The sequence below is a fragment of the Mustela nigripes genome, chromosome 4, assembly GCF_022355385.1.
Source record: "Mustela nigripes isolate SB6536 chromosome 4, MUSNIG.SB6536, whole genome shotgun sequence".
Classification (NCBI taxonomy): Eukaryota; Metazoa; Chordata; class Mammalia; order Carnivora; family Mustelidae; genus Mustela; species Mustela nigripes.
The window spans coordinates 28,175,306-28,190,477 of record NC_081560.1 but is presented as its reverse complement, the minus strand read 5'-3'; the positions used below and the strand labels follow the sequence as shown (position 1 = coordinate 28,190,477).

Here is a 15,172-nt window from a genome sequence, read left to right as displayed (position 1 = left end):
GTAACTTGCATAATTAAATGAAACTGCCAGAAAAGCATTTCTAAAATGCAGGGGAGATGCGCGTAAATAAATACAGTTCAAAGCCAATATTCCGTTTAAGAACCAGCGCTGTGCTGAGTTACGTGAAATTACATCCCGGCAAAGCACCCTTTTCCTTGGACTTGACTGTTAAATAATTATAAATGAGTGACAACGTCATGATGGAAATGGGTTGCTCTCTTAGTTTCCTTTGCAGGTACTCGACAAATGAAACTTAATGATCATGCTCTTTAAACCACAATCCCCCATTTCTGGGAGTTGCCATGGGTCAGTGAAGACTTCTGTCCTGATAAAACTACAGGGTTATGCTGTTAGCGCGCCATCAGCGCTGTAAACCAAGATAAAAAATGTTCCAGAGGGCGCCTGGGTGGCTCAGTGGGTTAAGCCGCTGCCTTCGGCTCAGGTCATGATCTCGGAGTCCTGGGATCGAGTCCCGCATCGGGCTCTCTGCTCAGCGGAGAGCCTGCTTCCCTCTCTCTCTCTCTGCCTGCCTCTCCATCTACTTGTGATTTCTCTCTGTCAAATAAATAAATAAATATCTTAAAAAAAAAAAAAAAAAGTTCCAGAAAGGAGAATGGCAGGTACTTGCCTTTACTGCCGCTTTGGTCTTGGTTTAACTAAAGAGCATCCTATCGACTCAAAAAACTTTTACAGGAAGAGCCAAATCCGTTATAACATGATTCTGTTTATGGAATGCGGCAAAGGCGAGTGAAAGAACGCTGTACACAGTGACAAACTGGGTATCATCTTGCTTGTTAAAATTAACCTTCGAAGGTTTTTGAGACTCTCATTCTAACAGTGACAGTTTTCATGTACAAAAGAAGCCAATTAGGCTTCTGTCAACAGTCAGAGAAATAAAAATATCAACTACATTAGCTGTATAGAAGAAAAAGGATCGGAAAAGGAGTCTGCTTTGCAAGCACACCATCAAAATGCAATTTTTTCTGCACCTATTTCTACGATGCCAGGAAGCCTTGCAAGGACAGTTACTTACATCAAACAGCTTTTCTATATACATTTCCTCATTGACCTTTTCTCGAAGAATATCCTGGTTTTGCCGAACAAACATAATGTAGGTGTCTGCTAGATCCATTCCCGGTTTCTGTTGTGAGGGAAAAGCATGGGGAATAAAAGATCAGGTCTCAGTTGTGAAAGCATTATTTATTTAATCAGAACCTTAGAAAATAATTTCCAATATCATTTCAAAAATTACATTAGTAAAATATGCTCAATACCAAATCGACAATGAGCACCTTCGGTAAATTCCACAATTTAAATAAATAAAAGTTTATTATTGATGACTGTAATTTGAGGTCATTAGTAAAAGAAGTAGAGATGTGTGGTTATAAACTAAGGGCTATCTTGAAAGGTTAATACGCCAAGTATAAATGAATGTATTTTTTTTTTTAAAGTCCCCACTTGAAATAATGATTTCCTAATTGGCAATATAAGTTATTGTCACTATTTCTGGCTGGTTATACATATATGTTAAAACCCAAAATGCTAGTTTTCCTTGGACTGCCTTCCTCAACTACTGTAGGTGTTCAAGGCATATAAGCTAAATTTTCTTATTAATTTGAATAAAAGATTATTAGGAAGATCTTGGGCAAAACAATTTAATGGATTACAAACTGAAATGGAAACCAAAATTTTGAGGATCACCCATTGGTTCTGCTCATTCCTATTTATCAATACTAGCTCAAAGATCTGTTTTATTTTAGAAATACAGTAGGAATACTGATGAACCGATTTCATAGGAAGAGTTTAAAGTGTGAATTAGGTAACCTTCTGAAGTTATCCAGCATCTGGTGTCTTGTAATGTTAGGGGAAATAGAGCAGAGTCTACAAAGCCAGTACCAGGAAGGGACAAAAACCTGAATGGCTTCTAAAGGGTTTTCCTTCCAGACTTATCTTTAGTTCTTTTTTGAGTTTCGAAGAGATAGACTAGTTATTAAATGATTTGAATGATCTCCACTTGGGGTTGATCCATAATCTGTATTGAGTCATTCATTTGCTTAGAAGATGGCATTAACAAAATGGTGGAACTGATGCCCAAATGAGCCAGTCTTGTATCATCTCCTATCCATAAAATGTACTGACAACCTCCATCAACAGACTCATTTTGCTAAAATCTTGCAGAGAAATGAGGTGAAAGGGAATCTGGGCCGTTTCACTATTACCACTGCAGGAAAAACAAGGCATACCTCTGAGTGTTGTGGTAGCGCTTCTCCTTAAAAGGACAACGTTCTTATTGTTTTTTTGGTGAGGGGAGTGTATTTTATAAACCATGATAAAACTGCCCATCTCTTTAGCAGTGCCCAGTATAGGAAGTACACATCTCATTAATAAAAATTACTTTGATTTTTTGGTAACAAAGTTAGTTCTGGGTAATGAGAGTCACAGGAAGCTCTTACTGCTCTTATATTTGGCCTAAAGGGAAATATATACCACATAAATTCAAAGATCCTTTCAAACATGACCCAATAAAACAAACGGTTATTAGCTATAATTTGAAACAACTACTTATGTCTTCGTAAGATGTCTTCACTGGTCTTCCCTTGATGAACACGCACATACAAGGTAGGGAGTATGTTTCAAACCTAATGGAAGCAACTTCTATTCATTTCTTCACTATTTTTATGCATAATTCTCTTAAGCAATGTCTGAAAGTTTAAACAAAATGACAAGGCTAACCAAGAGAGAAACCTAGGTTGTTTCTTCTTTTTTTGGGGCAGGGGGGGAGGAGGTGTTATTAGATCAGTTTTTCCCGTGAAGAGGCAGGGTAATTTGCACAAAGTTTACTACTATTAATACTTGAAGACAGCTAACCCATAAGATAAATACTTCTCTCCATGTTTCTCAAACTTTGTCAAAACACCAAAAAATGAGAACATTCAGAAAACATACTGCCACAGGATGAAAAGGAAAAAGAACATTTTTCTACGCATAATGGATCGTGTACAGGAAGGTAGCTCAGCATCAGAGGTTCCATCAGGTGCCTGGAAACATACTACTATGATATACATAATAACAAGGCAGTTGGGCACAGCTTAGCGAAACTGGGGGTTAAAGAATATGCAAACAAGAGGCTTGCTTGTTCTACTATTTCTCACACCTGCCAAACCCCATTTTTATTTCTTTCGCCAGAAGAGTAGGCTTACAAATTTAATCTAGTCAATCACGTGACCCATCAGACTCATTGGAAACCAAGCTATAGCTTGGAGGACTGGGGAATAGTGACTTTAAACACTTGCCATAGATTCTAAGGTCTTTTGTCCTATTTCTTTAATTCCTTTCGAGATAACATTCGACATAATGAAACCCCATCCAGGAAGAGTTTATCTTCTAACATCTAAAACTAACAAACACTTTATGGTTTAAGCCTAAAAGAAAATTAAATGCTGTTCCCTTTGGCAGACCCAAGAGAGAAGATACTGAAATCTGTAGGTTGAGACAGTTCTACACTTCCTAAGGAAAAAAGAATCTCTGGTTGAGGGTGTGAAGTAAAGCTCATTTAAAAGTTTATTTCAACAAAATTAAGGGCTTATCTTTTTTTTTTTTTTTTTGAAAATTATGTTCTTCCCCTTTTGGCAAATTAAGATCCACTTGCCTGGAAAACAAAACCTTGAATTCTTACATTACTCATTAGCATTATTTCTTTCTTTATCTTTGAGCTGTTTACCTATTCTTGAAACTGTGACATATGGGAATTTCACACCTAGTGAATATATTTTCATGTAGCTGTGGCATGAGACTATAATCATTAAAAGAATATACACAAGTAAAAGTAACTGCAACAGTTGGTGACATTTACCAATTAGAATTATAGTTCTTTATCCTTCCTTTAGTGTATGAAGGGTAATTATCTCTGATAAATTGCTGAAAAAGATGTAATTTTCCTTTTAAACAGTTTCTACTTATAGTACAAATGTGTTTGGATAGAAGACATTATTGCTGGTTCAGTGCTCCTTTGTGCAAAGACTCTGTTTTATGGCAGTAAAATTTACATACTTTGGAAGTCACTGCATCTAATTCCATTATTACATGTTATGCCTTTGATTCCATCATTCCATAGAGTCTTAGTAGGAAATGAAGTTCTGCTAAAAAGCAGAAACTGAACATACTCTCTTAAGGTTTGGGTTTTTTTGTTTGTTTTGGTTTGTTTGGTTTTGGTTTTTTGGGGCGTGTCAGTGAATGGGATGCCTGTCACTGCCCGGCAGAGATGACAAATTGTTACATGTGCTGGTGCAGGTGGGTGTCCACTAGCCTTAGCAAACAGATACCTAGTAAACTTCAGGAACTGTTGATTTGGATGAGTTTTTATCAAGAATACTGTATTCTGCAGACCTATATTTAGAAATCTTTTCTAAATGGTAATTATAGTTTTCTTAATAAATAGGAGAGGAGAACAATTAAAAACCAAGTAGCAAGCACTTTATGGATTTAACGCCACTTAGAGTCCATGTGTTGTTTTTTTTTTTTTATTCCCTCATTTAAAGCTCTGAGATCCATGGTTCACCAAGCACTAACTCCTCCATCTTGTTTATTAGGATAGTAATCTCTAAATCAAAATAGGAATTCTTGAATTCTAATTTGATTTAAAAAAATTTGTCTAACAAAGTTATAGTAAAAGGACACAAACATCTAAAAACTTCGCCCATGAGCATCAAGAAATCAATAAAAGAGGAAGGAAAAGAAGGACCTTCAGGGGAGTGCCCCTGACATTGGGTGCGAAAGTAAGAGAATAGAACAGTGATTGACTAAGTTTGGGTAAGGGTGTAGGCTCCAGTAATTTTTTTTCAACCATTAATCACCAGTTAACCTAGTGAGATGAAAATGCTGTTGAGAAAGAGAGAAAAAAAATTCCTTGTTAATTACACTCTGCAAATGCTCTTACTTCCTGCTGCTACACCTAATCCCACAGGTACAAGTCTTCACTCTCCCTATTCACGGGTAGGTATGTGCAATGCTGCAGTCATTTTCCACAGCAACGGATTTAGATGCAGAGGAAGCCGCTTAACCTTCCACGGGAGGTTAACAAGACACTATGCAAACACTGTCATGGTGTCTATTTAACAAGGAGACGATTTCTTAACTATTCTATTCCAGTCTCAAGGATGAACTAGAAGCTACAGTATAATTGACTTAATTTGAAAGTGCGCTTGCCTCGAAGAAACAATCAAGAGTGGGACTGTGATATCCTGGTTTATGATAATCTGTGCATAAGAATCTTCGGAGATTTAAAACAATGGCAGGTCTCCTCAGTTCGAAACCGTAATAACAATTTCTACTTCAGCTCCAGCACTGCAAGTTCGAAGTCAGTCTGTAACTGATCATCAGAGAACGTAGGGCATCATTCTACAAACACAGAACTTATCCCAGGTTTTTTAATTTTTTAATTTTATTTTTTTAAAAATATTTTTTACTTCATAAAACCACATTTAAAAAAAATATTTTATTTATTTATTTGACACACAGGGATCACAAGTAGGCAGAGAGGCAGGCAGAGAGAGAGTGGGGGAAGCAGGCTCCCTGCTGAGCAGAGAGCCAGATGTGCAGCTCGTGACCTGAGCTGAAGGCAGAAGCTTTAACACACTGAGCCACTGAGGCACCCCTTATCCCAGGTATTTTTAACAATACATATCTTCCTTTCACTGTGTAATATATTCTTTATTACTTGGGCACTTATGCAGAAATTTCTACAGTTTTCCATTTGAGTGAAAATGTTCTTAAAGTGAAGCTTCTCAAAAACATTTGCAGTAGGTTAAGTGAATTATATAGTCTCAAAAACCTAAAAAAATAGGTTTGAGTACACCTGTGATGATTAGGTTGCAAAAATATGTATTTACCAATTTTGTACAAAGTAGAATAATTATATTGTATTCACATAGAAAAAGCAAAAGCAAAAGCAAAAGGAAATAAACAGAACTAGAGCCTTCGAACTAGAGTAGCCCATCTTAAATATTACCAAAGCCCAGGAAGAGGAATAATTCATAAGTTGGGGTGGGAGAGAAATGTGAACAATGAAAATGTCACAAAGATATAAAATTTTCAAAAGCTTCTAATAATAGTTTATCTAACTCTTTTAAAAAAATGAAAAAAAAAAAAAACCCAACCCCTCATTGTTCTAGAAAAAACAACCCTCCTATTATTTCCAAGCAGTGAAATGGCCACAGTCATCTTTCTCTTTGTTAAATTCAGAAGTGTTCAAAATTCCCTTAACTCTATTACACATTTTGACTCCAAATTGGAAAGCAGAAAATTCTGAATTAAAGGCAACAGCGCCCACATCCATTCAAAAACCTCTTTTAGATACAGAACATATCATAAATGTTTTAAGTATGCACGTTTCCTTCATTCACACATTTCTGAGGGAGAGAGTTCCATTACTCCAGCTTTCTTGCTCTGGATAAGGTTCTTCTGTCTGCCCCTGGGAGTATAATTAGTAGAAAGCACATTCTGACCATAATGCTATGAGAGTAGATCACATCAGAATCTGCTATCCTCGTACTCACACTAATACTCATACCTTATGTGATCATATTGTTTTTAGTCCTAAATTCACATGGATGCCTCACACTATGTGGTGATATATTTTACTATTCACAGATCTAAGCATTTGCATGTACACTTTGTTGTATCACTGGGGGAAAAATCCTTCCAAAGAGGAGGTTCTTTTAAGTACTAAAAGGGATACTGAATTATAGTTTAAAATAGCAGCCTGAAATGCTCAAGGCAAAGAGGCAGGTTGACTTTGAACTGAGATTTATGGGCTCATAGTATTTCTCTTGCTAGTTCTAATCTGCAATGAGGATCACTAACATCTCAGAGTTTGGAGGAACAGGTGCTGATACAGTACCACCATGCCAGGAAAGTGCTAATACGTGTAGCACATGATTCCTTTCTACTCTTATTTTCATGAGTAATGATTGTAATGATGATGAAGGTATTCGATTCCAGTCTATAACAGTGTTCACTAACCTCTCCCTCATCTGGCTACAGTTGTTATGAGGAAACTATACTGAAGACTTGAAGACGTGAAATTAAAGTGTTGTGGGTATTATTTCATTTAGCTTTTAAAATTTAGATTGACTCGGACTGATTTACTCAGTCCCAGTTTGGAACATTTCAGATTTTGGCTTAAAGGAGCCTTGAGGATGTACAAATGTCAAAGTCCAGAGGCAGTCGGTTGGTCTTCCCTTGTATGAGAACAGCCAGCCAGCCAGAACAGAACAAATGAAAGGAAAAACAAAGGAAGAAAGATGGGAGAAGCAAAATGCTTATCTAGGAAGGGCAGCAGGCAACCTCCTCTGTTCCTAATATGGCGAGACTTTAGTCTGGTCCTGGTGTGCATCTCTCCCTCTGGGGGAGTATTTCCCAGTGGGGAGGGGCTCCATCCTCGGGGTTCTGCCTGGCTCTCATTCTGACAGAAAGCACTGAGTATTCAAGTGGCCTTATCTAAGAAATAAACAATATCTGAAGCAAAGGAAGGAAGGAAAATACCATTGTCATTGAACTGACCAACTATATTTTTAATTAAAAAAATCTTTATTCAACTGTTAACCATGACCAAAGGGTACTAATATATTTTTTTAAAGTAATCACTATACCCAACGTTGGGCTCAGGCTCACGACCCCAAGATCAAGAGTCATATGCTCTACCAAGTTGGCCAGCCTGGTGTCCTGTGACATGGTGGTCTAGTTGGTGGTCTAGGTGACCTTTAAAGGTCACCACTGACATGGGGCACTTGGGTGGCACAGTCAGTTAAACCTTCAACTTGTAGTTTTGGCTGGTGCCTGATCTCTTGTGGTGAGACTAGCCTCCATATGGAGTGCGTTAGGCACAGAGTCTGCTTGGGTTTCTCTCTCCCTCATCCTCCCTCCTCCCCTCAGCACACTCTCCCTCTCTCACTGAAATAAATAAATAAATCTTGAAAAAAAAAATGTCACCACCGATCTATGCAAAGTGCTTAACATTTGAAAAAAATGAAAACAATCTGATTTTTTTCACTCTGTTGAATGCAAATGATTTTTCTTTTAGAAAACAATCATGTTCTGAAGCAAGGAATGATAAATGCACAATGTATAAAAACAGGAAGCATCATTCCAGGTAGAAGCAGTAACAATCCCATTTATTTCAATTGTGCTTTACCTTTACCATGAACTTCTATACTAATATGCCTGTTGGAACTCCTAAGAACCTAGTGAGGGAGACAGCACAGGGATTATCCATTATCTTCAGTGTACGGTGGGAAAATGGAAGCCCATGAGTCAGACAGCTAATAGCAGGCAAAGGGTGGGATGTGAACTAAATCTTGGACTCAGAGCAAGTCTGTACAGTATAGAGTTGAATTTAAGCCACACTTGGCAGATTAGACATTTTTGGCTGTGTCATAAAGAAGAGACAGCATTTGAAAGAACTATTAATGAAGACAAGAGAAAAATCATCTCCATTTCTCAGGACAGACAACCAGGCTTGGGTATCAGCACTAGGAAGCACAGCAGTGGAGCGTTTCCTCTTTGCTTCCTCCTTGGTCTTGGTCACAGTCATCCTTGACATGCCCTCCAGGTCTCTTGAGCTGTGTCATCTCACTATCTAGCACAGAGGTCATATGCATTGTGTGTGCTAATGTTAAGACAATTTTCAATAGGCATTGTACACCTATCCCTCACCCCCCAACATGCCCCATAACTAACATGACCTATAATTTAGTCGTCCATAGAATGGGTATGTTACAGAAACTGCAGGAGTCCTGCTAACTGTGACATTTTATCATTCTATGAATTCTTAATATCTGTCCTGTTCCATGCAAGAAACAGCAGAGACCGAATATGTCACCTGGAAAATGATGAGAAGTTGAGGAACTAGGGAAGAAATACTGTGGACAAAAGGCGCAACACCTATCACGATTAGACCAGAGTTAGAGGTTTTTTGGAGGAAACCATAGAGTATTTATTAAGAGAAAACACTATGAACATAATTTATCACTCTTGCTGTTGACCTCAATCAGTTGACTGAGGGAGTATTCATCAGGTTTCTCCATGATAACCCAATGACTTCCTCCCTCGCCCCCACCCCCCTCCCATCCTCCTCATAGGCAGTCACTATGCACAGCCTTTGTGGTGGCGAATTAAGCTGTCTCCTTGCAAATAAAGTATCTACACTAACTATTGGGAACTCTTCTGTAAGGGAGGTTTATCTTTCTCATCATGTGTTTGCTCAAACATTTACTTGTATGAGTGTGGACTAATGGATGTTTATTTTATACTTTGGGTTATACTCTAACACTACCTAATTTACTTACTTGTTCAAATGATCCTAGCTCAGGCCATTGGGAGCTCTTTCAGAGGCCTCCTGTGTCTCTTAACATATCCCCTATCGTTGTGGGTTATTTTTTTTTTTTAAACACCTCCTTACTTTCTGTCACTATAAGATGCTCCAGGCTCATCTTGTGTCATTTCTGCCCCAGTCCTAGTATCTGCCATTTCTCCAGAGAGTCCTGGTTCACTTTATGTGAGATCAGATACTAAGGGCTGGGCACTAGGTATGGTGACTGCTACTGGGGTATCGTTGCTTCTGGGCTCTCTCAGTTAACAAGCCAAGGAAATATATGCATATATTAATATTTCTACATGTAAACAGCTCTATGTTAAGTTCAAGACAAATTTACACTAATGTCTCCAACTCTAACCCATTACCACACAGACTGTTCTATCCGCCTCCTTGTTTCCAACCTCTTACTCCAACAGGGAGAAACTTGGCTTTCACCAAACACCATCCCTGTACTTAATCCTTCACTTCCAGTGGATAGGTGTAATGGTTTCTGAATTGTTAACCTGTGGGGAAACGCTTTATCAACTAGACCACCAAGCTTATGTTCAGTTTCTTTCTCCTTTATTATTAGAGACTCCAGTCATTTCCAAAGTCACTCAAATCAGCACTTTTTCCTCCATCTTTTTCAGTGACGTTATTCCACACATTTGCAATAGAATTTGATTATTAAAAAATCCAAATCTTCTTTCTGTCCTGGGATCCCAGGATATCCTATTTGATCTTTTAAAAATTGGCCCATGTTCAGGTTCGATCGTTGCTGCAAAGTTAGGTTTTGACAAGTACATAATATCATGGAACCATTACAGTGTTGCATAGAATAGCTTCACTGCTCCTAAAAGTTTCCTGGGCTTCACCTTGTTGTTTCACTGACCTTGAACTTATGGCAACCACTGATCTGTTCTATAACCTTTATAGATTTTGCCTGTATTAAGAAGGTGATACAAATGGAATCATAGCCGACTTCTCAGACTGGCTTCCTTCACTTGGCAATATGCCTTTAAGATTCATCTTTATCTTTATCTCTATGTGGCCCATTAGCTGATTTCTTTTTCTTTTTTTTTCTGGATAGTATTCCAACTGTTTCATTCATCTATTGAAGGATATTTGGGTTGCTTCCAATTTTTGGTGATTATGAGTAAGTTTGATAGGAATATTTGTGTGCAGGTTTTGGTGTGGACGTACATTTTCGGATCATTTGGATAGATACCTATCCAAATAGGTATCTGGTGGGTTGCATGGAAAGATTGTTTAGCTTCTTACTATTTGCGATGACGTGGACAGAACTAAAGGGTATTATGCTGAGTGAAATAAGTCAGTCAGAGGAAGACTATTATCATATGATCTCCCTGATATGAGGAAGTTGAGAGGCAATGTGGGGGATTTGGGGGGTAGGAAAACAATAAATGAAACAAGATAGGATCTGGGGGGAGAAAAACCATAAGAGACTCTTAATCTCAGAGAACAAACTGAGGGTTGCCAGGGGGAGGGGGGTAGGGAGAGGGTGGTTGGGTTATGGACATTGGGGAACGTATGATCTATGGTGAGTGCTGTGAAGTGTGTAAACCTGGCGATTCACAGACCTATACCCCTGGGGCTAATAATACATTATATGTTTATAAAAAAATAAAAATTTTAAAAAAAGATTGTTTAGATTTGTAACAAACTGCCAATCTTCCCCAGTGGCTGTGCTGTATTACATTTACACCAGCAAGGAAAGAGAGTCCTTTTGCCCTGCATCCTTGTCAACATCTTGACAATTTTTAGGCAGACCAGGACAATACTTCGCCAATTTTTAAAAATTAAAATTAAAATTTAAACCACACTAATAGGCATGTAGGGGTACCTCATTGTTTAACTTGCATTTCCTGGGGCGCCTGGATGGCTCAATCAGTTAAGCATCTGCCTTTGGCCCAGGTCATGAACTCAAGGTCCTGGGATCAAGCCCTGCGTCAGGTTCCCTGCTCAGTGGGGAGCCTGCTTTTTCCCTCTCCCTCTTCCTCTGTGCTTTCTCTCTCAAATAGGTAAATAAAATCTTTAAAAAAAAATCCTTGAGTTTCCCTACCAACAAATGACATTGAGCCTCTTTTCATATGTTTATTTGGTAGCTATATGTCTTTGTGATAGTGTCTTTTCCGATTTTTTTTTTTTTTTTGCCATTTTCCAAATTGGATTGTTTCCTTATTGCTGAGTATTAAGAATCCTTTGTTCATTTTAGATACAAGTTCTTTACCAAATATGTGTCTCTGGCTTGTCTTTTCATTCTCTTACCAGTGCACAGTAGTTAATTATTAAGTCCAATATAGAGACTTTTTCTTTCATGGAGGTTTTTGGTGTTGTACCTAAAGCCTCATCACCAAACCCAAGACCACATACATTTTCTCTTACATTTTCTTCTAAAAGTTTTATAGTCTACCTTTTACTGTAGGTTTTTGATCAGTTTTGAGTTAGCTTTTGTGAAAGATGAACTAGTGTTCTTTACCCTCATGAGGTTCTCCTTAAAAGACTGCTTTAGAAAGGCATAGTTGTTGGGGTTTTAGCATAAAAAATAGTGTACAGTCAACAGCAACTTCTGGCTGCTGAAGTTAATCTTCACCGGCATCAGTAGTAGAGACGTAGTGTCAGGTCTGAGCGAGAAGCTCCTCCATTAGTAATCTGCCATGGCCAGACTGTGTCTATGGTTGAGTATGCTCTGCTGGAGCAGGGGGACAAGGTGATTTAATGACACTGGTAAGCTGAATCCATCTACACAGTGATGAGTGACTGGCATGATAAAGGGCTTGGGTACAGTTGTTGTAGCTGTTTTAGTGCATGTCTATTTCTCTCTCTCTCTCTCTCTTTTATCCTGGACACTGATTGGCTTGTGGGCTGTCAATGTATAGTTTCATCATGTAAGCTTGGGACCTAGCACTTAGTGTTAAATAAATATTTAATTAGTGAGTTCAGTGAAGAAATTGAAGATGTCTAATATAGAAAGTAAGAATTCCTCAGACAATATATCTCTTTCAATAGCCACCACATCCTTTGGGAAGAGGAGACATGATTAATTATCATCAAATATTTGGAGGGCTGTCATGCAGAAGAGGGATTAGAACCAAGGTAGAATTCACAGAGGTACAGAATTTCAACTCATTATACGTCAGAGGAGGAAAGCCTGCAATCACTGAGAAAATTAAAAAAGCCTGAATGAATCTTTGTAAGGGATATCAAGAGAGGAACTTTCTGCATTGAGAAGGAGAATGAATGAACCACTTTCTATATCTTTCAACTGTGAAGCTCTATAAGGCATAACAGGTCTAGAACAGGGTCAAATTAAGAACTTCAAAAGCCCTGGAGCGCCTGGGTGGTGCAGTTGGTTAAACATCCAACTCTTGGTTTTGGCTCAGGGAAGGATCTCAGGGCTCATGATACTGAGCCCTGAGTCAAGGTCCTCCACTCAGTGTGCGGTCTGCTTGAGATTCTTTCCCCGTCTCCCTCTGCCCCTCCCTCTTGTGCTCCCTCCCTCTAAAAAAGATGTAAAAAAATCTTTAAAAAAAAAAGTCCCAAAACTTCAAAAACCCTAAGAACAGAAATATTTATATGGTGTCCTAGTCCACTTGTATTTCAAAATAAAAACAAAGCTGTATTGTAAAATATGTTAGGAATGCCAACGAATTTCACATGTTCCTATTACGATCAGTTTCTTTCTTTTTAAGACATATGTTAGGAATTCCAAAGAATTTCACATGTTCCTATTACGATCGGTTTCTTTCTTTTTAAGACAGAAAATACAAACTCTCCTTAATCTTTCCTCCCTCTCTTTTCTGCTGTCATTTTTGCAAGACCTTATATCTGGGATTATTTCTGTTTATCACCCAGTGCTGATTTTCTGATTCTAGGTACAAGACAAGGAGTATACCAAGACTTCTTTGGGAATCATCTGTGAAATAAAAAAGCCTTGTTCCAAAGAAACCCAATGCAAAGGCAGCAAAGTCCATGGACTTTTCATTTAAAATATCCATGTATACTCTTAACTATAGGGAACAAATGGATGGTTACCAGAGGGGAGGTGGGAGAGGATACAGGGATTAAGGAGTACCTTTATCAGGATGAAAAAAGGTTAAAAAATCTATTTACAATAATTATGGCAGCAATAAATCTGGGGCTATTCAGTCCATAGTATAAAATGTGGTTCTGCACTTTAAAACTCTAGCACTCTAGAACTGCTATATATAGCTGGTCAGCCCTTAAACCACCGGCATTCACAATGACAGTCGAGATAGGATGCTACCCAAGCACAGTGTTGAGCAAAGATGAGATGACTTATATCCCATCTAGTTTTAATTTTTAAGTTTCATTTTCATTGTGCTTAAATTCTTTGAAAAGTGATACATATGCCAAGATATATGGTTAAGCAGAACATACTAGGACTTGATCACATAATGTGATAAGAGGATGAAGGCAAAAGTAACTTGTGAAGATTACCAATTTAAAAGACTGCACTAACTTGTTGATTACATTTACCCTGTGAATTTTCTTTCTTTCTTTCTTCTTCTTTTTTTTTTTAAAGATTTTGTTTATTTATTTGATAGGCAAAGATCACAAGTAGGCAGAGAGGCAGGCAGAGAGAGAGGAGGAAGCAGGCTTCCTTCTGAGCAGAGAGCCTGATGTGGGGCTCAATCCCAGGACCCCGGGATCATGACCCGAGCTGAAGGCAGAGGCTTTAACCCACTGAGCCACCCAGGTGCCCCTATCCTGTGAATTTTCTAATTGTAGCTCATGGTATCTTAATCTTTGAACAGATTTACAGGCTACAAATTATTTCCCAAGAACTGTGCGAAACACCAAATGCTAAGACAACAGAATATTGGCTTATAACACTTCTGTATTTAGAAAAGTTGTTTTTTAACTGGTTCATCTTTTTTGTCACTTTAACTCCTATTAGAAACCTGTTACAGCTTCCATACAAAGGGAAGAGAGAGTGAGAATTTTTCTATAAATGGTACGAGGCATTCACTACCTGGTCCTAGAGTATTAGAAAAAACTACCCTCTGCAATTGAGCTGACATGTTCTCATAATGACTTTACCTCCATAAGAGTTCCCAAGCTAAAATGGAAAAAGTACACTGAAATGATCATGTCAGGCCTTCTTATGAGGGTTAGCACTTGCTTAAGGAAAATAAACTGCTCCCTGAGGGAATGGCACTCACTCCTTTAAAGATCTGAAATAAACCTTTGGTAAACCATAATTATTTTAAAAAGAATTATACAGGCTTTAACCCACTGAGCCACCCAGGTGCCCCTATCCTGTGAATTTTCTAATTGTAGCTCATGGTATCTTAATCTTTGAACAGATTTACAGGCTACAAATTATTTCCCAAGAACTGTGCGAAACACCAAATGCTAAGACAACAGAATATTGGCTTATAACACTTCTGTATTTAGAAAAGTTGTTTTTTAACTGGTTCATCTTTTTTGTCACTTTAACTCCTATTAGAAACCTGTTACAGCTTCCATACAAAGGGAAGAGAGAGTGAGAATTTTTCTATAAATGGTACGAGGCATTCACTACCTGGTCCTAGAGTATTAGAAAAAACTACCCTCTGCAATTGAGCTGACATGTTCTCATAATGACTTTACCTCCATAAGAGTTCCCAAGCTAAAATGGAAAAAGTACACTGAAATGATCATGTCAGGCCTTCTTATGAGGGTTAGCACTTGCTTAAGGAAAATAAACTGCTCCCTGAGGGAATGGCACTCACTCCTTTAAAGATCTGAAATAAACCTTTGGTAAACCATAATTATTTTAAAAAGAATTATACA

The 15,172-nt window shown here is 38.1% G+C and overlaps 1 protein-coding gene across 10 annotated transcripts in view; it reads right to left on the bottom strand.

The window, feature by feature from the left end:
- CADPS2 (calcium dependent secretion activator 2) overlaps positions 1-15,172 on the bottom strand; it is a 528,014-nt gene that overhangs the window by 26,540 nt on the left and 486,302 nt on the right. For all 10 annotated transcript variants that reach the window (XM_059396493.1, XM_059396490.1, XM_059396492.1 and 7 more), the window contains one exon: positions 1,034-1,141. In XM_059396493.1, coding sequence (XP_059252476.1) covers positions 1,034-1,141 — 108 coding nt within the window. The remainder of the gene's footprint in view (positions 1-1,033; positions 1,142-15,172) is intronic.